General features: G+C 46.3%; 1 protein-coding gene across 5 annotated transcripts; it reads right to left on the minus strand.

The window, feature by feature from the left end:
• On the minus strand, window positions 1–26,265 carry xrn1 (5'-3' exoribonuclease 1). Of its 5 annotated transcripts, none has more exons than XM_070436770.1 (41): window positions 26,094–26,265; window positions 24,942–25,174; window positions 24,714–24,811; window positions 24,451–24,560; window positions 24,223–24,333; window positions 23,714–23,799; window positions 23,544–23,631; window positions 23,185–23,353; window positions 22,978–23,045; window positions 22,668–22,805; window positions 22,420–22,577; window positions 22,121–22,210; window positions 21,831–21,987; window positions 21,569–21,688; window positions 21,308–21,477; window positions 21,101–21,218; window positions 19,918–20,010; window positions 19,710–19,813; window positions 19,370–19,501; window positions 18,941–19,103; window positions 18,682–18,795; window positions 18,245–18,343; window positions 18,027–18,142; window positions 17,773–17,919; window positions 17,548–17,637; window positions 16,982–17,117; window positions 16,666–16,722; window positions 16,384–16,516; window positions 9,886–9,955; window positions 9,500–9,692; window positions 9,223–9,303; window positions 8,528–8,617; window positions 8,313–8,420; window positions 7,445–7,525; window positions 7,241–7,366; window positions 6,950–7,064; window positions 1,685–1,851; window positions 1,489–1,602; window positions 1,256–1,361; window positions 928–1,088; window positions 1–728 (listed from the first exon to the last, which is right to left on the minus strand). In XM_070436770.1, the coding sequence occupies exons 1-41, from the start codon at window positions 26,166–26,168 to the stop codon at window positions 441–443; spliced, it is 5,073 nt and encodes a 1,690-aa protein (XP_070292871.1). In that variant the 5' UTR covers window positions 26,169–26,265; the 3' UTR covers window positions 1–440. The 5 variants fall into 5 exon arrangements, with proteins under 5 accessions (XP_070292871.1, XP_023832736.1, XP_023832737.1 ...); XM_023976968.2 differs by having other exon boundaries at window positions 7,241–7,369; XM_023976969.2 differs by having other exon boundaries at window positions 9,223–9,306.
• Window positions 26,266–27,719: the final 1,454 nt, after the last annotated feature.

Raw genomic sequence — 27,719 nt, forward strand, 5'->3', positions numbered from 1 at the left:
ATCAGAATAAAAAATAAATTTGGTAAAATAGAGACTTGAAACAAACGAAGGGAAAGATTAAAAGAGATTAAGCCCTTGATTAYTGGCTCCAATCATAGACCGACCAACTAGAAGGACACCATGTATCACAAGGTCTTGCGAGTTTAGGGAGAATAGAAATCCATCTCACAAACATGATGCAAACACAACATAAAAACGACGGCATTCTGATTTATCAGACCTTATTGCCTCACATTATCCAGAACAGAGTCTGCATCTCAAATGGCACACTTATGACACCCTATTCCTCATCTAGTGCACTACTTTTGATTACAGCCACATAGGACAACTACATAGGGCTCTGGTTAAAAGTAGTGCACCACAGGGAATAGGGTGCCATTGAGACCCAACAGATTATAACACCATCCTAAAAACCAACACCTAAGAGGAACGGGAGGGGATTATTCTTGGACTTTGGCTGCCTCGAAGTTCACCGCCAGTTTCCTGTGTTTCCTCTTGGAGGCAGAGCCGGGGGTGTGACCTTGGCCCGAGGGGTTCTGGCGTGGTGTTTGGGGCGTGGATGGGGTCCCCGCTACCTGGGTGGTCTTTGGGGGTGTGGAGGGGGCCGGGGATAGGGAAGGTTGGGAGTGAGACGGGAATTCACTGCCCGGGGCTTGGTTCCTGGCCGTGTGAGCCGCATTGCAGAACTCCTGGGGCTTCTTGACTGAGGACACGCGCTTCTTAGTGACCTGACAGTAAACGTAGGTTAGTCAGAGGCTAAGATGGTGTGTTACCATGGGAGCACACAAACAAACATAAGAGCTAATCATGGTCATTTCTCTGGGTTAATCTGTGGTGAAATCCCAAAATACTATTAATATGTATCTTTTGGCCGTATAAATGCACTCTTTTGTTGTGAACTATAGAAACAGGTCCTGGAGCTCCTACCTGCAGGGGGACAAACTGGTTGTGTGAGCCGATGGGGACGGAGGGTGCCTGGGGCCGGGCGCCAGGGAAGGTGCCTCCGTAGAAGGGCTGGCCCTGGTGAGGCGGGAGGGGCATGCCCCAGTGTAGGGGACCATACCCCTGAGGAGGCATCAACAGACCACCTGGAGGGAGGGAGAGAGAGAAAGAGAGTGAAACGGTGAAAGGGTTTGGTTCACATCCAGAATTAATTCGTGTCTAAAACCTAWCAAGGTGAAAGGGCATTACTGCACCCAGAGAGGTCGTACAGTATAGTATCAATATAGACAACCCACATGACGACAGGGCTCACCCGATTGACCAAATATGTTAGGGATGGGTCCCATGGGCGCTCCCCTTATCTGTCCGACYCCAGAGAACAGAGGCGGTGGCAGGGGGAACCCAGAACCCACTGAATTCTGAAGGAGACAGAGAGAGAGGGGTTAGAAAACCTACAAATATGGAGACACTTGTCAAATACACACATAACAAAAGAAAGAAAAGGARGAAACACACAGATATACAGGAAGGACACACCACACTCACAAGGCGCTGCAGGGCGAAAAGAGCTGCTTTCTCTTTGGCTTCGTTTTCAGACTGACACTGGGGACCTTGGACCACCAGACCACTGGAGAGCTTCACCTGGTACACCAGCAGACCCTGGGAGAGAGCGGGATTGTGCTTGAATACGTGCGTGTGTGTGTCTTGTACGCAAGATTGTGTGTGTGTGTATTTGCCTCACCTGTCTGCTGCGCATGAAGGTGAAGTCAGGCGGGGCCATACCCAGGCCCATACAGATCCTGGTCAGCTCTGAGGCCACACTGGGAACCATGGAGGGCTGAGGGGACTGCAGGGGAGAGACTGCTGCTGCTGGGGCCGCGGGTAACACAGAGTCGCCCATCCTCGCCGCTGATGGGGAAGAAGGGAGAAAAAGGGAGGTTTAAGGGTGTAAGGAGGAGAAAGGGAATGAAGAACAACTGGTTTAATATCTGTTGTACAGTATCTCCACTAAATCCCATATCGGTTCACCAACACTATCAGCCGATATTGGATAACCAATATTCAATGAATAGGTGAAAAAAAGGAAATGTCATGCTGATCTCAACACTTAAACATTCTCATGATTTCATTAATGTCACAACGTATGAAATCCTGCTCCAGAGCGCTCAGGACCACAGACTGGGGCGAAGGTTCACCTTCCAACAGGACAACGACCCTAAGCACACAGCCAAGACAACAACGGAATGGCTTCGGGACAGGCCTCAATGTTCTTGAGTGGCCCAGCCAGAGCCCGGACTTGAACCCGATCAAACATCTCTGGAGACCTGAAAATAGCTGTGCAGCGACGCTCCCCATCCAAATTAACAGAGCTTGAGACAATCTGCAGAGAAGAACGGAAGAAACTCCCAAATACAGGTGTGCCAAGCTTGTAGCGCCATACCCAAGACGGCTCGAGGCTGTAATCGCTGCCAAAGGTGCTTCAACAAAGTACTGAGTAAAGGGTTTGAATACTTAAGTAAATGTGATTAAGTTTTTTAATTTGAATACATTAGCAAAAAATTCTAAAAGCGTGTTTTKCTTTGTCATTATGGGGTCTTGTGTGTAGATTGATGAGGGGGGGAAACAATTTAATCCATTTTAGAATAAGGCTGTAACGTAACAAAATGTGGGAAAAGTAAAGGGGTCTGAATACTTTCCGAGAGCACTGTATATACAAAAGCATGTGGACACCCCTTCAAATGAGTGGATTTGGCTATTTCAGCCACACCAGTTTACGACAGGTGTATAAAATAAAGCACACTTCCATGCAATCTCCATAGATAAACATTGGCAATAGAATGGCCTTACTGATGAGCTCAGCGACTTTCAACGTGGCCTCATCATAGGATGCCACCTTTCCAACAAGCCCTGCTTGAGCTGCCCCGGTCAACTGTAAGTGCTGTTATTGTGAAGAAGAAACAGTGGTGGTAGGCCACACAAGCTCACAGAACGGGACCGCCAAGTGCTGAAGTGTGTAGCATGTAAAAAAGAAGAAAAAAAAAAAAAGAAGTCTGTCCTCAGTTGCCACACTCACCACCGAGTTTCAAACTGCCTCCGGAAGCAACATCAGAACAAGAACTGTTCGTCTGGGTCTTCATGAAATGGGTTTCCATGGCCGAGCAGCCGCACACAAGCCTAAGATCACAACACCAAGCGTCGGCTGGAGCGTCATTCTATAGCTAGAGGACTCCTGTTATCTCCAAGTGTGATAAGAATCATTTGTTTTGTCTTTATCTGCTGTGGTCGARTACTGTCTTTTTGCTATCTAAGGCCATCTACTTTAAGTGCTGCGTGAACTGCTGACTGCTCATAATTTACAGATAGTTGTTGACACATCAATCAGGAATTTTCTGCCTTCGACTCTCGCTTTCCCCTCCTTGCCTCTTTGTCCTCACCCTTTCCCAATTCCCTCCAACTCCCAAGGCTTGTCACAATACGCTTGACTTCATCTTTACTAGATGCTGCTTGCCTACTAATCTCACTGCAACCTTCCTCCAGGTCTGTGATCACAACTTAGTTTCCTTTTCTGTCTCCCTTTACTTCAACACTAACCACTCAGCCCCTACGCAGATGGTCATGCGCTGTCGCAATCATCGCTCTCTCTCCCACTACACTCTCTCTCCCTAAATCCTTCTCCCTTCCATCTCCTGATTCTGCCTCTTCAACCCTACTCTCCTCCATTTCCGCATCCTATGACTTGCACTGTCCCCTTTCCTCCCGGCCCGCTCGGCTCTCCCCTCCTGCTCAGTGACTCATTGTGAGCTTACAGAACAGGGCTGCGGACATGGAGGAAAGCTAAACTTTCAGAGGACCTATCATCCTTTCATTCCCTCCTCTCTACCCGCTGCTAAAGCCACATTCTACCACTCTAAATTTCAAGCCTCTGCCTTTTTACCCCTTTTTCTCCCAAATTTCGTGATATCCAATTGGTAATTACAGTCTTGTCCCATCGCTGCAACTCCCGTACGAACTCGGGAGAGGTGAAAGTCGAAAGCCATGCGCCCTCCAAAACACGACCCTGCCAAGCCGCACTGCTTCCTAATACACTACTCGCTTAACCAGGAAGCCAGCCACACCAATGTGTCGGAGGAAACACTGTCCAACTTGCGACCGTGTCAGCGTGCATGCGCCCGGCCCACCACAGGAGTTGCTTAGGCGATGGGGCAAGGACATCCCGGCCAACCAAACCCTCCCCTAACCCAGACGACGCTGGGCCAATTGTGCGCCGCCTCATGGGTCGACACAGCCCGGGATCGAACCCGGGTCTGTAGTGACGCCTCTAGCACTGCAATGCCTGCCGCGCCACTCGGGAGGCACAAGCTTCTGCCTTTAACCCTAGGAAACTMTTTTCCACCTTCTCCTCCCTCCTTAATCCTCGACCCCCTCCACCATCCCTCTCTGCGGCTGACTTTGTCAACCACTTTTWAAAAAAGGTTGACGACATCCGCTACTCATTCASTCAGCCTATTGAGTCCACCGGTCTCACTCACACAGAACTACCCTACTCCTTGACCTCTTTCTCTCCAGATGAAATCCTGCAACTAGTGAGGTCTGGCTGATCAACAACCTGCCTGCTCGACCCCATCCCCTCCTCCAGACCTTCTTCCATTTCTCACTTCCCTCATCAACTCATCCCTGACCACTGGCTGCATCCACTCGGACTTCAAAATGGCCCGAGCTGCTCCCCTCCTACAGAAACCAAAACTCGACTCCTCTGACGTCAAAAACTATAGTCCTGTATCCCTTCTTGACCCTAACCAGTCAGGCTTCAAGACGGATCACTCAACCGAGACTGCTCTTCTCTGTGTCACGGAGGCTCTCCGCACTTCAAAGCTGACTCTCTCTCCTCTGTTCTCATCCTCATAGATCTATCAGCTGCCTTTGACACTGTGAACCTTCAGATCCTCCTCTCCACCCTCTCAGGGCTGKGCGTCTCTGGCGATACACACTCTTGGATTTCATCCTACCTGACAGGCCGCTCCTACCAGGTGACGTGGAGAGGATCTGTGTCTGCACCACATACTCTCACTACTGGTGTCCCCCAGGTCTCAGTTCTATGCCCTCTCCTCTTCTCTCTAAAAACAAAGTCACTCGACTCCGTCATATCCGTCATATCCTCACATGGTCTCTCCTATCATTGCTATGCGGATGACACTCAACTACTTTTCTTCTTCCCCCCCCGTCTGAAACCCAGGTGGCGACACGGATCTCTGCGTGCCTGACAGATAACTCAACATGAATGTCGGTCCACCACCTCAAGCTCAACCTTGACAAGACGGAACTGTTCTTTCTCCCGGGTAAGGCCTGCCTGCTAAAATACCTCTCCATCACAGTTGACAACTCCAGTGTCACTCTCTCAGAGTGCAAAGAACATTGGCGTAACCCTGGACAACACCCTGTCATTCTCGACAAACATCAAAGCAGTGACCCGCTCTTATAGGTTCATGCTCTACAACATCCGTAGAGTACAACCCTACCTCACACAGGAAGCGGCGCAGATTCTAATCCAGGCGCCCTTCCTCTCCCGTCTGGACTACTGCAACTCTCTGTTGGCTGGGCTCCTCGCATGTGCCATCAAACCCCTGCAACTTATCCAGAACGCAGCAGCCCGCCTGGTATTCAACCTTCCAAAGTTCTCTCATGTCACCCCACTCCTCCGCACACTCCAATGGCTTCCAGTTGAAGCTCGCATCCACTACAAGACCATGGTGCTTACCTACGGAACAGGAACTGCCCCTCCCTACCGTCAGGTTGTACTCAAACCCTACACCCCAACCCGAGCACTCCGTTCTGCCACCTCAGGTCTCTTGACCCTCCCACCCCTATGGGAGGGCAGCTCCCGCTCAGCCCAAGCCCTTCTCTGTCCTGGCACCGCAACGGTAGAACCAGCTTCCCCCTGAAGCTAGGCCAGCAGAGTCCCTACCCATCTTCCGAAAACATCTGAAACACTACTTCTTGAAACAGTATCTACAATAATCCTCCTCACCTTGACCCCCTCCCCAAAAAACAATAAAAATAACACGTAACCAGCACTTGCACTTGACCCCCACCCCCCTTTCTAGCTCTGACAACTACGTTTATTAAGGGGAAGTGTACTTCCTATGCCTGTGATGTGGTTGTCCCACCTAGCCATCTTAAGCTAACTGTGGATAAGAGCCTCTGCTAAATGACTAAAATGTCATGTCAATGTAGTGTAAAGCTTGCCGCCATTGGACTCTGGAGCAGTGGAAATGCGTTCTCTGGAGTGATGAATCACGCTTCACCATCTGGCAGTCCAATGGACGTATCTGGGTTTGGCGGATGCCAGTTGAACACAACCTGTCCCAATGCATAGTGCCAACGGTAAAGTTTGATGGAGGAGGAATAATGGTCTGGGGCTGTTTTTCATGGTTCGAGCTAGGCCCCTTAGTTCCAGTGAAGGGAAATCTTAACGCGACAGAATACGACATTCTAGACGATTCTGTGCTTCCAGCTTTGTGGCAACAGATTGTGGAAGGCCCTTTCCTGTTTCAGCATGACAATGCCCCCGTGCACAAAGCCAAGTCCATACAGAAATGGTTTGTCGAGATTGGTGTGGAGAAACTTGACTRGCCTGYACAGAGCCCTGACCATAAACCCCATCGAACACCTTTGAGATGAATTGGAACGACGACTGTGAGCCAGGCCTAATCGTCCAACATCAGTGCCAGACCTCACTAATGCTCGTGGCTGAATGGAAACCAGTTCCCGCAGCAATGTTCTAACATCTAGTGGAAAGCCTTACCAGAAGAGTGGAGGCTGTTATAGAAGCAAAGAGGGGACCAACTCCATATTAACGCCCATGATTTTGGAATGAGATGTTTGACGAGCAGGTGTCCACATACATTTGGTCATGTAGTGTATATCGGTATCCATAAGTGTCTCCCCCCCAAAAAACATATCAGGCAGGCTCTACTAAACATGTAGCGTTACACATAGTTGAACTCACCCAGTTTCTTGGTGGGTCGTCTCTTGTTCTGCTGCTGTGGGTTGAATGAGGCGGGACTAGTGGAGTCCGGGCCGGCGCCAATGTTCAGCATCTCCTTCAGGGCCAGAGTTCCCTTCTACACACAGGAGAACCAACCAACCACAATTAGCCAACTGACCATACCTAACCAAATCACAACAGGACTACTACAACTACAACCAACCACAAGGGAAGGAGCAGATCATTCTAATTTAAAAGAGTTTGAAGTGGGCCACTATAGCGTAACACCAACCAGTGAGTACTAGTACCCACCATAGCAAATGACTGCGGAGAAAGCGGCTCCTCTGTTTGGCTCGTGGGCTCTTTGGCTGGAGGGGGTGGAGCTGACTCGTTGCCCTTGGAGATCTTCAGGTTAGCGATCAACTCCTCGAACTCTGTCTGCTGGAGACAAGTGGGTAAGATTGTGTGTGTGTGTGTGTGTGTGTGTGTGTGTGTGTGTGGTGTGCGCGTCTGTACCTTCTTTGTAGCGTTCTGAGCGGGAAACAGAGAATTGACATCTTCGTTTCTCTTGAGGAGTCTGATACTTCCTACAGGACCCTATAAAACATGAAGTTTAACACACACACACCTCATTCTCCCTCACAGAAGTCATACTTGCACATTGAGATCTTACAACAAAAATAATACAATTATAGTCAATACGCATCTTCATTGAGTTGTATTAGTTGGACTACACTCACAGCCTTCCACTTGTAATAACCAAACCTACACTGAAATCTGCTTTTGCAAAATGCATTTTATTGACTAGTTTCAATTCATTTGTAGTCCTGATTCCTGGCTATGCTGTCRGCTGAGGATGAGGCCTCTGGTCTGCTATTGGTGACGATTGGAGTTGTAGTTCTCCACTACCTGAGCTGCTGGGATCTGTAGTCTCCTGATGGTGGCCTGACAGGGTAACGGCCTCAGAGGTGTCACATGCATGAAAGAACAGACGTGTAAGGTAGTTTATGTAATGATTGTTGCGCTAAATAACTTTTACTGAAGACTTTTGACTTGGATCACGAGGTTTACACAAGCAACTATCCTGCAAGTACTTTGTTAATACAGTCTGAAAAACTGCATTCTTCTCAAGAAGGACTGGATGCAGATACTGAGTGGCAGAGTTAAAGAGATAAGGGTACCTTTGCATGGCAGGTTAGAGCTAAAATAATGTAGTGTTTCTAACCTGCTGTCCAGACAAACACTGATCTGAGGTCAGACCCTAAAGTCAGCATCAAAGAGCTGCGACTCAATGTTTAGGGGTGTAACGTTCAATGGTTAGGGATGAAGGGACAGAGGGGTTTTTCAAGTTCAAAGGTTAGGGTTAGATAAAGTAGTGACTCACAGGTTTGGGAGGTTGCGGTTGTTGACTCTGGGGTTGGTTCCTGCCTTGTTGCCCTTGGAACTGCACTTCCTGTCCGGGAGACCCTGTACCCCAGGCAGACTTACCCGACTGTGGACAGACACACACAGAGATGGTGGTCAGGTGACACAGCCACGAACGAGGTTGATCACAACGCGAGTATGGTGACACTGGTACAACCTTATGAATGGACTCACATTGTCTTGTTGCCAGTGAGCTGGTGGTTTCTGGGGCATTCCAGAGCTCTGCAGAGACTGCCACACATTACTGAACTCCTCATCTTTACCCTGCAGTCACACACAGACCGAGAGAGAGAGACAAAATGTAAAAAATATAAAACAATTMGTGTAATTTCCCCAAATTTGAAATCCTTATTCAAGGTCTCAAAGACTTCTCTGATGAGAATAGGCTACCCGTCCTGTTGGAGGATGCAGAGAGCTGTGGGTTGGCAGCGCACTACATTGCTGCCTACCATAAGATGAGTATCTGACAGACCAACCAATGTCCTCTATGCTTACTGTTATTGTTCAATGTTATTTTGACCCTTGATTACTTTTGTTGCTGTTGTCAATATTGATTATTATTAGTTCAAATATGTTAATATTGTAAATCTCCAAAGTCAGTTTTGGCAATACGTACATTGTTAAGTCATGCCAATAAAGCAAATTGAATTGAGAGAGCGCGAGAGAGAGGCTACACACCACCACACACAAATAAGGTATTGTATACAGTAAATCCCACACAAACACACAGAGAGCGACAGAGACAGAGAGAGCAAGCGAGACAGAGAGAGCAAGCGAGACAGAGAAAGAGAGCGACAGAGAAAGAGAGCGACAGAGAAAGAGAGCGACAGAAAGAGAGCGACAGAAAGAGAGCGACAGAAAGAAATTACCTTAGGTTTCGGGCTGGCTTTGTGTGCAGAGTTTTTGTTGCCCTGAGTGTCTGCCCTGAGAATGTTCTGTCTGCCATTCTGCTGCTGAGCGACACAGAGGGAAAGAGGGAGACGGAAAGGTTGACATCAAGACATACAGGAGGGACAGAGAAAAAGATAGGCAAATGCGAGGAACAGAGATAAACAGTTGGAGGCTATTCATCTTGATCTATGCTGGTTACTCTGGGAGTGGTTAGGCCAGTTGTTTTATGAGGACATGCTCTACTCCAGTCCCAACCTGTGTGGAGATGAAGGGTGATCGCGGTGAGTGGTTCAGCCCGCCCAGCTGTCCTTTGTTGTGTTGGTGGGAGGAGGAAGGCTGGGGCTTGACAACGGCGGTCAGTTTGTGGAAGCCCTGCTCTACACGGCCCCCGTGGCTCAGGTTGATTAAGGCACAGGGAGGCAGCCTGTAGCCACGGCCCGCCGCACTCCTAGAGTAGGAAACACACCAGAGTCAGGCGTGCTACAGTCCCCAGATCCAGGGTCACAACCACACAATAGCCAGTCACAAAAACACAGGTACTTAACGTTAAAAAAAAATAAACGATGTAATAGGAAACATGCGATTGATCGAGGCTTGAAACACTTGACATAGGCCTATATGAAACAGACATGAGGCTGTACCTGATAGTAAGTCCACCAGCAAACTCTTCATCGAAAACAACCTCATACAACACCTCAGCCTCCCGATCAGCTGCCACGGGAGAGAGGTTAAACATCAGTTTAGAGACTGTTCAAAGACTAGAGGCTGACCACATGTGTGTTGTACAGTGCATTTGGAAAGTATTCAGACCCCTTGACTTTTTCCACATTTTGTTACAGCCTTATTCTAATATGGATTACATAGTTTTTCCCCCCCCTCGTCAATCTACACACAATTCCCCATAACGACAAAGCAAAAACTGGTTTTTAGAATTGTTTGYAAATGAAATAAAACTGAAATATAACATTTACATAAGTATTCAGACCCTTTACTCAGTACTTCGTTGAAGCGCCTTTGGCAGCGATTACATCCTTGAATCTTTTGGGTATGTTGCTACAAGCTTGGCACACCTGTATTTGGGGAGTTYCTCCCCATTCTTCTCTGCAGATCCTCTCAAGCTCTGTCAGGTTGGATGGGGAGTGTCGCTGCACAGCTATTTTCAGGTCTCTACAGAGATGTTCAATCGGGTTCAAGTCCGGGCTCTGGGTGGGCCACTCAARGACATTTAGARACTTGTCCCGAAGCTCTTGTGCCGTCTTGGCTGTTAGGGTCGTTGTCCTGTTGGAAGGTGAAACTTCAACCCAGTCTGAGGTCCCGAGTGCTCTGGAGCAGGTTTTCATCATGTATCTCTCTGTACTTTGCTTCATTAAATCTTTCCCTCGATCCTGACTAGTCTCCCAGCCCCTGAAAAACTTCCCCACAGCATGATGCTGCCACCACCATGCTTCACCGTAGGGATGGTGCCAGGTTTCCTCCAGAAGTAACGCTTGGCTTTCAGGCCAAAGAGATCAATCTTGGTTTCATCAGACCAGTGAATCTTGTTTCTCATGGTCTGGGAGTTCYTTAGGTGCCGTTTGGGAAACGCCAAGCGGGCTGAAGAGGGTTAAACCAAGGCCTTATACCTTTTAAAGGGTTAATAAATTATGTTACGATAAACTGTAAGGTCTCCTCTTCAGGAGACGTCTGTGTGTGTGTTAAAACCTGTTTTAACATGGATGGCCCCAACAGTCTCCTGTGACAAACGTGGTTCCCACCGCAGAATAATCAACAATAGGGATGCCCTGACCCCCTTTCCGGATGGTACCAAAGAACCAATCATTACTCGGAAGGTCAACGATCAAGAGGTACCATTTTTAATAGACACTGGAGCTCACACCTCCAGCATTGGATCTACAGGCCAACACCTCGGCCTGGGACTCACATCTAAGTCAGTTAAGACGATGGGAGTCGCTGGGATATCTCAAAAGCTGTTYTGGACTGAAGATACAACAATTGACCTGGGGGAAGGTAATACTATTAAGGCTCCCTTTCTGAACTMTCCGGCCACTCCCGTTAGCCTACTGGGTAGACATTTTCCTGATGAAGTCCAACATGATTCTAAGGCCAGGCCAGACCTTTATGATGAACCTCTTGATCTCCCTGACGTTACTCTCTTTGTTGACTGCTCTGCCTTTATTGATAGGGAGACTGGTAGGAAACATGCAGGGTTTGGTATAGTCTCACTAGATAAGACATTGTTGATTGAACAGCCCTTGCCTGAACATTGCTCAGCACAACAAGCTGAGCTTCTAGCACTGAAGCATGTCAATTGGGTAGTGGTTTGAAGGTTAACATTTATTCTGACTCTGCATACGCCATTGGCGTTTTCCTGTCTTGGATAGGGGTTTGGAAAGGTAGGGACTTTAACGTGTCTGGGACCCCTATTAAAAACCTTAGACTGAGGCCCTGCTTGAAGCCATGTTGCTTCCAGCCCAGTTGACTATTCTTAAGGTCCGAGCCCACACAGGCAACACTGACAGCATCAGTTTAGGTAATGCAGCTGCTGATTCTGCTGCTTCTCACTGCCATACTCATGCTGTTATGCTTTCCTCCCYGTGAACATCTGAAATCACTGATCTGGACCAACACCAGGCTGTGGACGSACTTAATCACCCTTTGTGGGAGTCTAGAGGCTGCTCCAGAGGCCCTGATGGCCTGTGGAGGCAATCGCTCTCTAGCAAACCAGTTCTGCCTCTACCGCTCGTCTCCTCTGTGTGTCGCCTGGCCCAGCCAAGGGGGGAGATGGTTAGACTAATATCTGACACCTTGTTTTGTCCAAATCTGATTGAAATTTGCAAAACACACGTGTATAAAATRTACTACATGCATGCAATACAACATTGGTAAGGGTACCCCCCTGAAACCAGGGAAATTCCCAGCGCCGGCTGGCTCGTAGACCCATTTAGCTATGGATTTCATAGACATGGCTGAGCGAGAGGAAAGAAAGAGATACTGCCTGGTAATAATTGACCGCTTTACCAGGTGGGTCGAAGCATTTCCAACYGTGCACTGTGATGCCAAAACAGTAGTAAAACTTCTGGTAAGGGAAATTATGCCTAGATTTGGTATTCCGGAAGTTCTCGCCGCAGACAATGACACCCATTTCAAAGGAGATGTGGATGCACAGGTAGCTGCCCAATTGGCGATAGATCAGAAGTTTGTATSTACCACCCACAAAGTAATGGGATTACTGAGAGTGCTAATCAAACCATAAAAAGGGGGKCTTGCCAAAGCATGCCACTCCACAGGGAAGTTATGGGTAGAATGTCTCCCCTTAGTCCTGATGAAAATGTGCAATAGTATAAACCACRGAACAGGGCTTAGCCCACATGAGCTCTTAACTGGCCGTCCAATGAACGTTCCTTTACACAGACCAATGACTCCAAAACTGACTGACCTGACTACACTGGATGATGATTTGAGTAAATATATGAAGGAACTAACCCATGCTGTTAGGTCTTTGTATTCCCAATACAGGAAGGCCCAGGAAGTTCAAGAACAGGGCATTGACATTGGAGAATGGATCAAGCTGAATGTGCACAAGAGAACATGGAACCACCCCAGATGGATGGGCCCATAACAGGTCATCTCAGCAACACCCACAGCAGTGAAGGTCCAGGAGCGTCAGGGGTGGCACCACCTATCACACTGCCAGAAGACGTTCCAACCATCATACCAGATAAGAGTGCACACCCAGACCCAGACGTTGTTACACATGACCACTATGGTCACATTGTTAAAAAGAAAACTTGGGGTAAACCTTTAAGGTACATGTTTTTGGTTGTTCTTATTCTGCACCAGCAGTCTCTGCTCAGAGGAATAGAGATGCAGGGGAACCAATTGAAAACCAGTAATCAATGGGTAAACGTGGTCCAGAACCTGAGTAGATGAGCCACGCCTAGTGGTTCGTATTTAGTCGTTTTGAAAAACCCTCAGTGTCAGAGTGAGTTGTTTGGAGCAATTGTGTTTGGATCAATGGTCGTAGGTGATTGAATTAACAACATCATCTACTCCATGTAGGACCATATGAATTTGACTATTGCTGGTTTTGCCCTTCTTTCAACTGATGTTCAGAATCTTAAAGCTGTTACAGCCAGGCATAGCCTGGCATTAGACTACATCCTAAATAAGGAGGGGGATATTGAAGGGCCCTAAATTCTATTACCCCMCACGGAATGTGTTAGGCTTCTCCCGGACTCTGATATGACAGAGATTTAGAAATAATTAACACAGTTGGCTGACACCTACACCCCCACAGGAGAAGAATCCTGGTTCCCATTTGGGTGGTTGAAAGATAAACTAGGCCAGTTTGGATTTAAGTTGTTTTCCATTTTAGTCCCATTATTGGCCCCCGTGCTTGTTCTGCTGATTTGCATTTGTGCATTCTGTGCAGCTGGCAAATGGGTACTTCATAAGGCTATGCCAGGCATGTTTATGCTTTATGTTCCTCATCCCTCAGAACCTTAATTCTATCCTCAATCTCCTGAGGATTTGCTTGCAATCTAATGCACCTTTTATGGATGATTATTATAATTACTATGCTTGAGTTGCTTTGCTTTTGTTGAGGCCTTGTGRCCTCAAAGGGGTGGAATGAAGAGGGTTAAACCAAGGCCTTATACCTTTTAAAGGGTTAATAAATGATGTTATGATAAACTGTAAGGTCTCCTCTTCAGGAGACCTCGGTGTGTTAAAACCTGTTTTTGAGTGTTGTGACCTTCAGACACTATCAGAAGGCGTCTACKTTCAGACTCCTCCTGTCTGGATCCCACCGTGGTTATCTGGTTTTCTGAGAACACAAGGCTGCCACAGATKAAACCAGCCACCTGTCAGAAGATGCTTACACTCGTTCACATTGTTATGACCCTATACTTGTGACGAAAGGTCAAGTTCCGGTCAAACCCACTTCTGAGCTTTTAATTGCTGATAAGATGGTTACTGCTGTCAKGGGAGGCTAGATTTATTAAWATGTTGTTGCCAGGGAAACTCATGCAAGGAGGACTGGGAGAGGCTCTATGAGTTACAGGATGTCTTAGACACTTTGCAGATCTTGGGGAGAACTACCATATACTGTACTCTGTACCAACTTCTGCCTACAATTGTATTACTAAAGGAGTATTTTAATACTTAAACAAAGAGCCTGTTTCCTTTCCATTACTAAAGTATGTTTGATAATTATACAGACCTGATCATTTGTTGAAGAAATTGACCAACAGGGCTGTCGTGCCATTTACTGAGGAGTGGCTTCAGTCTGACCACTCTACCATAAAGGCTGATTGGTGGAGTGCTGCAGAGTTGGTTGTCCCATCTCCACAGAGGAACTCTGTCAGAGTGACCATCAGGTTCTTGATCACCTCCCTGACCAAGGCCTTTCTCCCCAGATTGCTCAGTTTGGCCGGGCGGCCAGCTCTAGGAAGAGTCTTGGTGGTTCCAAACTTCTTCCATTTAAGAATGATGGAGGCCACTGTGTTCATGGGGACCTTCAATGCTGCAGAAAAGTGTTGGTACCCTTCCCAGATCTGTGCCTCGACACAATCCTGTCTCTGAGCTCTATGGACAATTCCATCAACCTCATGGCTTGGTTTTTGCTCTAACATGAACTGTCAATTGTGGGACCTTAGATAGACAGGTGTTTACCTTCCCAAATCAAGTCCAATCAATTGAATTTACCAGAGGTGGTCTCCAATCAAGTTGTAGAAACATCTCAAGGATGATCAATATTAACAGGATGCACCTGAGCTCAATTTGGAGTCTCATAGCAAAGGGTCTGAATACTTACACCACCGTTCAAAAGTTTGGGGTCACTTAGAAATGTCCTTGTTTTTGAAAGGAAATCACATTTTTTGTCTATTAAAATAACATCAAATTGATCAGAAATACAGTGTAGACATTGTTAATGTTGTAAATGACTATTGTAGCTGGAAATGGATGATTTTTAATGAAATATCTACATGGTGTACAGAGGCCCATTATCAGCAACCATCACTCCTGTGCTTCAATGTCACGTTGTGTTAGCTAATCCAAGTTTATCATTTTAAAAGGCTAATTGATCATTAGAAAACCCTTTTGCAATTATGTTAGCACAGCTGAAAACTGTTGTTCTGATTAAAGAAGCAATAAAACTGGCCTTCTTTAGACTAGTTGAGTATCTGGAGCATCAGCATTTGTGGATTTGATTACAGGTTCGAAATGGCTAGAAACAAAGAACTTTCTTCTGAAACCAATCAGTCTATTCTTGTTCTGAGAAATCAAGGCTATTCCATGCGAGAAATTGCCAAGAAACGGAAGATCTCGTACAACGCTGTGTAYTACTCCCTTCACAGAACAGTGCAAACTGGCTCCAATCAGAATAGAAAGAGGAGTGGGAGGCCCCGGCGCACAACTGAGCAAGAGGACAAGTACATTGGAGTGTCTAGTTTGAGAAACAGATGCCTCACAAGTCCTCAACTGGCAGCTTAATTTAATAGTACCCGCAAAACCCCAGTCTCAACGTCAACAGCGAAGAGGCGACTCCGGGATGCTGGCCTTCTAGACAGTGTTCCTCTGTCCAGTGTCTGTGTTCTTTTGCCCATCTTAATCYTTTCTTTTTATTGGCCAGTCTGAGATATGGCTTTTTCTTTGCAACTCTGCCTAGAAGGCCAGCATCCCGGAGTCGCTTCTTCACTGTTGACTTTGAAACTGGTGTTTTGCGGGTACTATTTTAATGAAGCTGCCAGTTGAGGACTTGTGAGGCGTCTGTTTCTCAATTTAGACACTCCAATGTACTTGTCCTCTTGCTTAATGCTTTTCTTTCAAAAACAAGGACATTTCTACGTGACCCCAAACTTTTTGAACAGCAGTGTACGTAAATAAGGTAGATTTTTTTATTTTTTTATTATAAATTAGCAAACATTTCTAAAAAACGGTTTTTCGCTTCGTCATTATGGGGTATTGCGTGTAGAATAATCAGGGGTGGAAAAAATTATTTAATCAATTTTAGAATAAAGCTGTAACGTAACAAAATGTGGAAAAAGTCAAGGGGTCTGAATACTTTCCCGAACGCACTGTATATGAGAGAAAGAGTGAGTGAGGGTGTGTGTGTGTGTGCGCGTGCGACCACTCACCTGCCTTGATGCCGATGACGGTTCCCCTGAGGCCAAGGGGGACAGAGAAGCTCTCTCTGACGTTGACCACCCGGTCAAACAGGTGGTATTCTGCATCTGGGTCAGGGACCACACCGTGCTGCTGCTCTAAGGGCTGGAGGGAGGGACACACACGTTAGAGAGGTGTGGAGTTAGAATTTTTGGAACTCTGGCTCCAAACACAGCGCAAGGGTTCAATGTCATTTTCACTCACTCTCCAGAAAAACACACACAACAACAAAAACCGGAAAGTGACGAACTCACCCTGAAGAGCAAACGTGGCCTCACAGTAACACGTACTTTCTCGCTGCTCTTCTTCACCTGAGAAACAGACGGAGGTAAGAGTCACTACATGAACACTAAAAAAGAAAGTAGATTAGTCACTGACAGTAAAGGAAGGGCTTGTTGAGTAGTAGTCCACATATGCATCCATCTATATTATTAATTGACATAAAAACGAGGGTAGAGAGATGATTTACTGATAGGAAAGAAAGCGAGTAGGAGTAGAGATAAATGATCGACAGAGAGATGATTGACGGACAGAACAGCTAAATGATTGACGCCCCCCCAACCGAGTTACCTTAGCCTTCAGCACCTCCTCCTCGATCCGCTCCACGATGGCCTTGTCCAGGATCTGCAGGTCACATGACGTGCGGGCGATGTCGGCGACTGGGTGGGTCTTCAACCAGGAAGTGATCTCCTTCACCTTCTCCGCGCTGCCCGTAAAACCATCCGCATCACAACTACCATCACCACCATCTTCAGAATTCCTACAACTGTTATGATCTACCTCTGCCTTGTTACATATATTAAATGTCATCCAAGTGTTTTATATGAGCGTTTAAAGGCCCAATGCAGCTGTTTTCATCTCAATATCAAACCATTTCTAGGTAACATTTCAGTACCTTACCGTAATAGATTTCCATTAAAATAAATTGTCAAAAAGAGACAAACATTTCTCAAGCAAGTATTTTGGCAGGACAGTCGGAGTGGTCAGACAGGGAAAAAATKTAAAAGTAATTTTGACTGCGCTGGGCCTTCAAGAAAACTGAACGCAAGTCTTGAGTAAGTGTTACAAGCATACAGGTTTAACTGTTATGAGTGTATTACAGTGTAAATTATGATTGTTGAGTGCATGAATGTTACCCGTTCTCGTACTCCGCAGGCCAGATGTCGTCCTCGTAGAAGACATCATCGTGACTGTTCCTGGACACCAGGTCAAACACCTCAGAGAACCTACAGGAGGAGACAATGCAGGTTACAAATGCACACAAATAAGAACACATGCACACGTTCGCAGTTTCACACATACAGAAAACACAGTTTCATAAATGCAGAGAAAAACACACAAATAAGGATACACACACACACCTATCCAGGTACTCAGACATCAGCTCCTCCACAGCGTCAGAGTAGAGCCACTCCTTCTCAGTTCTCTTGGTGTAACCTGGCACCTCCTCATTCTTCTTATTGAACTTCARGTTCAGACCCACGTTAGCCTTCTGCTCCCCGTGGGGACTGAGGGAGGGAGAGCGCGTCACATGGTTAATTAAACCTACACGGCTCTGGTCAAAAGCAGTACACTAAATGGGAAATAGACTTCCATTTGAAATGTGTTCACTCACTTCTTCTTGGATCCTCTGCCGACGAAGATGCTGCCGGAGAATCTGGAGACGAGGTAGCTGGTGATGCCGAGGCGAGAGGCCAGAACGTAGCCGGGACTGTACTTCACACAGTATTTCTACCAGGGAAGGGAGGGAGTAAGCTTAGCAACGGCGCACATGTTTGGTCATGTGGGGCAGGCGAGGAGTGTGAGAGATGTGTCGTTTTGAGAATGACTTACATGCTGGTTCTGTATTAAGGCTTCCATCGGTGGTTCACAGGGCACCGTGAACACCACCCACACTCGTCCCTCTTTGATGACGTCACTAGACTCCTGCACCTGTATGTCCAAGAGCAAATTGTGTTATTGAAAAGGCAAAGATGATATGCAATGCAACAGATTAAACCGCCCAAAAATGTCTAATACATCACATTAAAATATTATTTCTCTATATCACATCTAAAAGTGCATAGATTTACGTTTTGTTTTCACAAATATTTATTTGCAAGACTAGATATTCAAATTCAGCAATTCAAATTCAAGGTCACAAAAAGCAGCAAGCCTAAAGCCCTAACGTGTACCAGTACTCTTCAAGAGTCCCCAATACTGATGATTCCAAGTCAATAAGGAAGTGTGTAAGGCTCAGACAGGAAGTAGACACTGGAAGCGGTACAGACCTCTCCCAYGGCTCCGTAGTAGGGGTTCCCCACCATGAACACTGTGGTCGTCGGGGGAAACAGCTCCTCCAGGGTCTGGAAGCGAGTCGACGACGAGTCAAAGGCCTTGATATCCTGAGAGAGAAAGAGCACAAAGGAGAAGAGAGGAGAGCGAGCGAAAGAGGAAGGAGAGAGAAAAGAATGTGTATATGCGTGTATAGTATGTGTCTTCCTATGTACATTCCTGTGTCTGTACGCGTCTCTGTACGTGTGCCCCTACCTTGACGATGGTCTGGTAGGCGGAGGGCATTATCTGCTTGGACCACTGTTTCTCCAGGTGCACCTGTCCGCTCTGCCCAGGTACATACTTCCTGCCTGTCAGCAGCTGGCCATACAACACCACCGCCGTCTCATTCACCACGATGCCCTTACGCTTACTGAAACTGAGAGGAGAAGAGATTGCAATGTATTTAGGTAAGAAGGAGAGAGGTCTGCCAAAGTCACCCTAGGCCAAGTGGTCTTATCAGCTCTGACCACAATGGGACTTCTTGGTTAAATAAATGTTAAGGGRAAAAAATACTAAGATAGACACAAAGGAAGGCACTTCTACCAAAGAGGATGCCGAAATCAAACACATACACACGACCTTCACTGAAAAACTCTTACCCTTTGATAACAAAACGTAGGTTTTTAACAAACGGATCCTTACTGCTCAGTGATGCCCTGGACGTCCTTCACCCAGTCCTTCTGCTCCTTGTCACTGAGGTAGGTKACCTTGGTGGGGGGAGGAGAGTCCCGGTCATACAGCTTCTGCACTCCCGCCGGCTCCTCCAGGAAGAACCTGAGAGGGAGGGTTGTGATGGAGAAGAAGGGAAAGGAGTGTTTGAGGTAGACCGATGAATGTCGACAACTACGGTGTACTTCAAAGTAACGGTGGAAAGAGAAGTGAATRAACGGCAGAGCCAGAGGCGTAAAGGGTTTTGAGTGACGGTTCGGGTGTAATAGTGGCATCTATTTTAAGCACGAGTAGAACTGAGCGTGGCTCTTACTTGCTCTCCCCGTCAGACACTGCTACTACCCTGGCCTCCTCTAGGTGGGGCCAGTTGACAAACACAGAGCGACCCAGGACCAGGGCCGCCACATCGCCACACACCTGAGAGAGAGAAACAGCATCTACCGTTTCTGCTCCAGACACAGACCCAACACAGTCATCGGCTCGTCATAGAAACAAGACCGTGTGCGTGCATCTACACTCACGGGTTCCTCTTTGCTACGTGTGATCTCCAGCATCATGTTCTCTCCTCGGCTGCTCTGCTGGAACACCACCACTCCGTGCTTCTTCTTATAGAACTATAAAGACAGAAAAAAAAGCACATCTACATATGAAACGTACACAGAAGTATTCCGATGCTAAGACGGCCAATACACATAATCTCAGTCAATACCGGGGGTGTAAATGCAGCCACGTAAAAAAAAAATCTCCTGGTTTCAAAGGGGACCTCAGTTCAGAGGGGTTTGTACTACGGCGTGAGATTGAAGAGCGAGCTAAACGTTGGTCGACTCTCGAGTTCAAATCGAGATAGCCGTTGACATGACCTGGGCTCACCTTTTTAGCCAGGTACATTTCTATGGCAACGAACCCTTCAGAGCTAACCTGCTCTGTGGCAGGCTATTTATTCTGAATGAAGTGTWTGGGCCGCGAGGCGAGGACCAATCCAATTTGGCTCCCTCTTGCAAAGAGTACGTCATCGTTCCGTCCTTCTCCGGACCATATCGTTCTACACATTTAGTAACGAACGGATGCATTTGAAACCACGCGATAAGTATTTTAGAGGGGGAAAAAAGGCCCGTACATTGATAAACACACCGAAGACCATAAACAATACTTGTAAAAAAGACAGCACTTCCAATAGCCCATTTCCCAACATAGCCTGCTGAATTTGCAGGGTAACTTCTCTTTCATTGTGATTTTCAGGCAAAATTGAAATGTGACACCGACTCGCCCACGGATTGACGTTCTAGCCTCGTCTCAATAAAGAGTTCATTGTTCGACTAGTCGCGTGCGACATAATGGAACGTGAAGCTAACTGAAGCTGGCTAGCTTTAGAAAATACCCAAAACAGATCTAGCTTGTATACCTCTCCGGCCACACTTCCGAGGGCTTGGATTAATGAGTGACCGTTTACGTGACTAGATCGTGAGCTTGCAGCATCTTTATTGACAAATCATCTTGGGACTGTTGGCCACCTGTGCCTTGTGTGATGACTGACTGTGGGGTGTGATTAGTGGCAGAACGCTGTCAGCATGTTTCGTGAACAGAGACACAGCACATGATATTATCATGTTCCATTTTATTATACGTTTTGTGTTGCTCTCGGATCACGTGTTTCCGATTCACACTCCGTTGTTGTCTCATTGCCTGCCGGCCCGTCTATTGTACCTTGTGTCTGATGTGCTGCAGGGTGGGGAAGCCGAGGAAGTAGAGCTGGCTGCTGTTGTCGCTGCGCCCCACGTGGCTCAACGACACGTGCCACGCGTCCATGGGAACCGATGTCACCCTGGAAACCACCAATCACGTTACAGTATCTTAGCCTCGTGGAAGTAGTGTGTTCAGTGTGTGTGTGTGTGCGTTCAGCGTGTGTCTCACCTGACATGGCAGTGCATGATGTTGGGGAACAGTTCAGACAGGGTGGAGGTGTAAGGGTAGTCTAGCTCAGCGTGGTAGCTGTACACAGCACACTCTGTGTGGCAGTTTCGGGCCTTCTCAGCCTTGGTCATGTGATCGTTATAAGGCTCCATCGCAGCGAGCAAACATCTCTGGAAAGGAAAACACGCAGATAAATAAGTAACGTCAGAATAAACAGACACATGGGGATGAAGTAGGTCACTGAAYGATGTCTGTGAGCACCTCGTCGATGAAGGGGATGAGCACCACTGCCTCCCACTCCTGCTGTTTCCCGTTGAGGTCCGTCTTGAAGTCCAGAGGGTAATACTCAATGATGCTAGAATTCTCWGATGTCATCAGGTGCTGTGGACAGAACGGAGGTATCGGAAGCGGGTGTGTTATGAGAAAGTGTGCATGTCATAGGTCGACACAATGCTACTAAGCAGGTCTGTGTGTGTGTGTTACCCTGTAGCTCTGGGGAGGCAGGTCTGTATGTGTGTGTTACCCTGTAGCTCTGGGGAAGCAGGTCTTTGCTAGCAGCGGGCAGGACTCCCAGTAGTTGCTGGAAGGGCATGAAAGGCTTGCCCATGTCAAAGGTCAACTTCAGATGGGCTATGTTCCTCACATCTGACAGGAACGGGGCATAGTGGTGAGGGTAATACCTAGGACAGAGGGAGGTTTTAGTACACGCGTGCACAGAAAGACATGGAGACAGAGAGGGACATACATAAGGACAGAGAGAGAAAGACAGAGACAGACAGACAGACAGACAGACAGACAGACAGAGACACTCACCAGCTCCAGGACTGGACTCCATGGTAATAGTAATGCAGGATCCACTGGATTCCCTCCACATAGCACAACGCCTGATTTGCTAGAAACTCACTGAAAACAATACAAACAACAAAAGTTGAAATGAGTGTCGTGCTCTGCAATGCCATTGTCTTTAGTTTTAAACTAGAAAAATCATACAAGTTCAGCTCCGTTTTTGGGGAAACAAACTTTTCTAAGAGCATTTCAGGATCCTTCGAGGTAGAAGGAAAATATTTTGAGAATTTTGGGGGAGACATTGGGAGAAGGTGAGATATACTAACTCTGAGACCACCTCCACTCCCATCTTGGTCATGTAGTAGGTGCGTTTGTACTGTCTGAACTCCGCCTCAAACATGTCCTCTTCTTCACCATCCTCCTCAAAACCCCTACCAGGGGCTCTGTCCTTCCCGCCATCCAGCGTAGTTAGATGCAGAGAGTCCTGCAAACACACAGACATTGAATATGGATTTCTAGACACGCATCTGTATTTGTAGGATCTCTGCGTGTGCATTGCAGGCGCATGTCTCACCAGGTCTTTCTTCCTGGCGTCCTTGCTGTGAGCCTCCTCTGCTGCCCGTCCCGCGGCCTCGTTCAGGTACTTGTTGCCCACCTTACTCTCAAACCACTTGAGATCCACAAACACCTCGTTGAAGTGCTCCCTGTCAAACTGGGGCAGAGGTAGAGAGCGGGAAAAGGGGATAAAGAGGAAGGGATGAAGAGAGAGAGAGATTGCAAAACAGGTATCAGAGAGAGAAAGAGAGCGAGACATGCGTCACAATCAGAAATGCATGGTAATGAAATAATTCCACTGATTGTGGATGTTTACTGGTCTCTCCCACCTCGGACAGTTTCTCCAGGTACTTCTCAAAGTTGCCCAGGTTCAGGTGGCCATTCTCATTCAAGTACCCTTCATGAGTCAAATATAAAGAAGCGAATCAATTTCTCCAGCCGGTACGCAAATAAAATGTTTTGTGTGGAAGAAAGGCTGGAAGACGTTGTATGTGTGGATTGTGTGTTGTCTGAGTACGGYGTGTGAGTGTTCTCACCTCCCAGCGTTGGCAGCACACTGATGTAGGTGCGGTAGAGGAGAGGCAGGGCGTCTTGGTTGATGTGAAGATGAGGAAGGTGAGGGATGAAGTCATTTCCAACCAGGAAGCCCATTAGGATCCAGTCATCGATGATTCGCTCCAGGTCGTACTCAAACGAGATCTTGTTCTGTTAAACAACCAATCGTCAGACATCTTACTGTGAGGACCAACCAAACATTTGACATTGTTATTCAAACCATTCATAGAGAATTGCTACTGTGTGTTAGTCACTTATCGGTAAGCAAGTAGATATGCATCTACTGTACTGGTCACACTGAAGCAGAAATGTATTCTGTGGGAGTATGGGTTTGTCTTACCTTAACTTCAGAGAACTCGTAGTCTATGTACTCCCTAAATAGTGACAGGTGCAGTAGATGGAAGGTTGTCTCCTCTGGAGCTGTTATTCTGCAGGAGGGGAATACATACATATAACTCGGTCTCTCACACACACACACACACTCCGCTCTCTCTTGCACACTAGACACACCTCTTCTGGTTTTTCTTCCCTCCAAAGCGGACCTCTTCTCTGAGTAGGGAGAAGTGTGGCTCGTGGCTGGTCAGACCTAACATCATCTGTAGTAGAAAAAGAGACTGTAGTTAACACAACACACCTTCATTAATACTAATGAAACAACAGTAGAATTCTGTCACGGTAATTGACTGATTACAGCAAGGGGTGTCAAACTCATTTTGCCCCGGTGGCCGCATTCTGACTTCAATTTGGTCTTCATTTCTATACAATTTCGATTTGGTTTTAGTCACTTAAAGTATATTAAGTTTATCTCCCTCCCCAAAATATAATAAAAATATATTAGTATTTTTGAACTCAAAACATCTGCAGGCCGGATTGGACCCCCTTGCGGGCCAGATCTGATTTGCTAGCCGTATGTTGGACACCCCTGGATTAGAGACATACATAGACATTCACATCTGCCACCATATACACATCTCCTTGATGTCACACACACACACACACACACACACACACACACACACCAGGTCAGCATCCAGGCCATAGAGACAGTGGCGTGTGTTTGGGTCATGGCCTGGCTCAGAGTTTTCCCTGCGGATAAACTCCATGATCTTGTGTTCTCCTTCTCCTGGAGTCTGGGAGGGAAACAGAGGGTCACAGTCACAGACAGTTACAACGTCACTCATTCACATATCAAATCTAATCAAACAAAATGTGCACACTGACACACACGCCGTGTCCCCAGCCCTCACCTCGTGTCCGGAAAGGTAGACGTTGACTCCTTTCCAGGCATTATCTGTGGATAGTTTGCTGTTGACAAAGTACTTGAGCTGCTCCTGTAGCCTGGCCATGAAGTCCGTCCCTACAGGAGAGACATGATGGGTCGTATTCAGTAGGCACCAAACTGAAGAACAGACTAAAACAGGAGGGACTACCTGAACCCCTAGGAATTGGATGAGAGGTATGAGTGGACAGATTGGTGGAGAAGTGATGGATTGTGTAGGAGGCTACATACCAGGTGTGATGCAGTTGGAGTCAAAGCGGGCCTCAGAAGGTAAGACCTCTCCTTTCTCAAGGGCTTTCTTTATCTTGTCCTCTGCTTCTTTGGCCGACCTTCACGAGAAACATATACGTGATTGATTGGTTGATTGAGTTACGACATTGCGTGATCCATCGCTATGCCACTCGGTCACAGACACAGCACATAAAGTACAAAGGCAGTTGTTATCATCATGATCTTTACCTGAATCTCCTGCCTCTCTGCTGGTTCATCTTGGCCCGAGGAGCCACTCCGTCCACGGCCATGAAGAACACCTTCCTGGGCTTGATGATCCTGAACAGCACCTCCAGGTAGTGGAAGATGTCCGCAAAGATCTTCTCCTCCGAGATACGGAAGTGGACGTCCTCGTCGTTGGGGTGGGAGCACTGGTGGATGATGCCATTCATATCCAGGTAGAGGTTGTCAAACTCTGGGATCTTTAGGAGAGAGGTAAAAGGGGGTGTCAGAGCAGTCRGCCCATCTGTCTGTCTACTATCCATATAAGAAGGCAATAGCATCAATACTTTAATAATGGAGGGAGTGTGTTCATGAGTTGAGGATTTAAACAAAATGATCTAGTGGGATTGATTGGAAACAGATATGGACTCGTTTCAGAAAGTTGCAGAGTTAAAATTCAGGGTTATTTTGGAAAGCAACACGTAGTCGTGTAGCTAACCCACATCCACCCATCAGAACGTGCACAACTCAGGGAGTCCAACCGATACAGACTCCCGACAGAGTTCGACTTTGGACTCTGTGGTCAATATTCCACTAATGCATATTGTACACCTGCCAATAAATGTGAGCTAATCTGGCAATAGTGATCTCGGTAGTAAAACTGTTACATCTGGTCAACGACTACAATATTTGTTTTTCAGAATAACGTTCTATTTACTTGACAAACCAAACAAAGCATAAACTCAACTCCGCCTCGATAAAGAGAACATAATTGAGCGTTCCTCAGCTAAACTAATATAGGCCTGCCTTATTCACTAGGCTATTTGTTATGATATCTAACTGAAGCTGATAGCAAGTAGTAGTAGCACGCAAACTAGCTAACTAGTTAGCTACCTAGAAGGTAAATTGACTCAAACACTAAATTAGTTGGTAAATATTACTGTACCGTCAGTTAGCTAACTGTATGTGTATTTGTAACTACAATAACACGTTGTTTTATTTAGCTATGACCATAATAATCATAGCTATGAGTAGCGCGTACAGGCAGAGTGGAAACATCGATACGTGAAGGTGAAACTGTTATGGGCCTGCTATATTTAGCTTGATAGCTTGACTAGTTACCTGCAACAGTAATATTCGCTTGCTAGGTAGCAAAAAAGTAGGCTATGGATATCATACCTGATGTTCCTTGACAACTTCACTCAGGCATGGGTATCTTTCAGAAATCCATCGGTAGAATTTCGGCACTCCCATCTTGACCACAAACTGTTTATTTTGGGTTAAATTAATACAAATGCAAGGGTATAAGAGATGCGTAAAGTAACATGAGAAGTTGCTTTTGCTACTGGGGGTTCCGTTCGGTAGAATGTAACTGTACAGCCAGTAAAGCAGTCCGGGTGGAATCAATGACGTAATAACCTAAATGCCAGCTCTCAAACAGAAAATAGTAACATTATCCCATGTAGACCTACTCTGTGACTGATTAGCTAGTATTTTAACAACTATTAATAAAACACCCTGTATAAAAAAAAGTCTAACAAATATGGCCTTTGTTTTTCTTGTCGTTTGGCGCTTTCATTCCTGTGCAATCATTTAAAAATTCCGACGAGACTGGCAGTTAGTATTTATCGGTTCCACGTCAGCACAAGGAAAGAACCCATCGCCAACTATTTAAATATACACTAGATGACTATAAGGGGGTGCTGTTTTGAAGTCTTCGCGCCTCCATCATGGCACTCGCCCACCAATGTAATGTTGTGGGAGTTATAGAAATGCATTTATTTTGATCTACATTTGTTAATGTCTACGTTTATTCTATTTCATACACTTTTGAAAGTACTCATGTTACTTTCCCCACTACATCAAAAACATACTTAAATGCATATAATTTTGTCCCATAAACATTTAATTGAAAACTGTAGAATTCCATTCATTCCTATGGAACACTTCTTCTAGGGAGTGCGAATATGGCTGAGCGGTTGCTTCAAAGCCTCTCATTGACCAATACATAACATTAGCAATCCAGGGTTTATATACATTATTGGATAGTGCTCTCTCTGAATATTATTGTGGGGCTTGAGCAGCAAGAGCCCCAGTTTAGATATTCGACATATTTCTTCTTCCGCACTCTACTCATTTTACACCGTTTAAGCTAGAAACGCCGTTCAAAGGTCAAAACGTGCAGAATGGTCTCGTTCGAGTATACAACTTTTTGATATGTTATACTTTTTACGTTATTAAACTTTTCGTAATTTTGTTTGGCCAAATACGCTAACGTGTTATTTCTCACGATTCTAAGGCTCCCCATTGCATCATCATCAGTTCCAACTAACATTTTCTAAGGTATGAAATCTTCCTCTACTTCTCCGCTTGTCAAATCCGCAATCGGAGTCGTGCGTGCCAATGTGTAACTAGAGCCGTTTTAGTAACCCATCGCCTGTCTCTAACTGCTGTTAATCATGTCAGAAGCTAGCAGATTTATTATTTCCCAGACAACTACCGTTTTGACCACTAACCCAACAATCAGACAAAAATATTTTGGAATGAAATCCTCTACTTCTCTGCTTGTCAAATCCTAAAAACGGTGTAGAAATCGTGTGTACTAATCTCTTTGTAGAGCAATTTTAGTAACTCATCGCCTGCTCTTTTCTAACAGCTCTCTGTGTTGTTATTGAGATTCCAAAATGGAACCGTTGCTAGGACACACCGACACAGAGGGCCAAAATGATGAGAGAGAAGTGACCACAACCACACAACTTCTGACCACATCTAGTATCCACAACCATACAATTACATTCCACAACC

Source organism: Salvelinus sp. IW2-2015, linkage group LG32, assembly GCF_002910315.2.
Source record: "Salvelinus sp. IW2-2015 linkage group LG32, ASM291031v2, whole genome shotgun sequence".
Taxonomy (NCBI): domain Eukaryota; kingdom Metazoa; phylum Chordata; class Actinopteri; order Salmoniformes; family Salmonidae; genus Salvelinus; species Salvelinus sp. IW2-2015.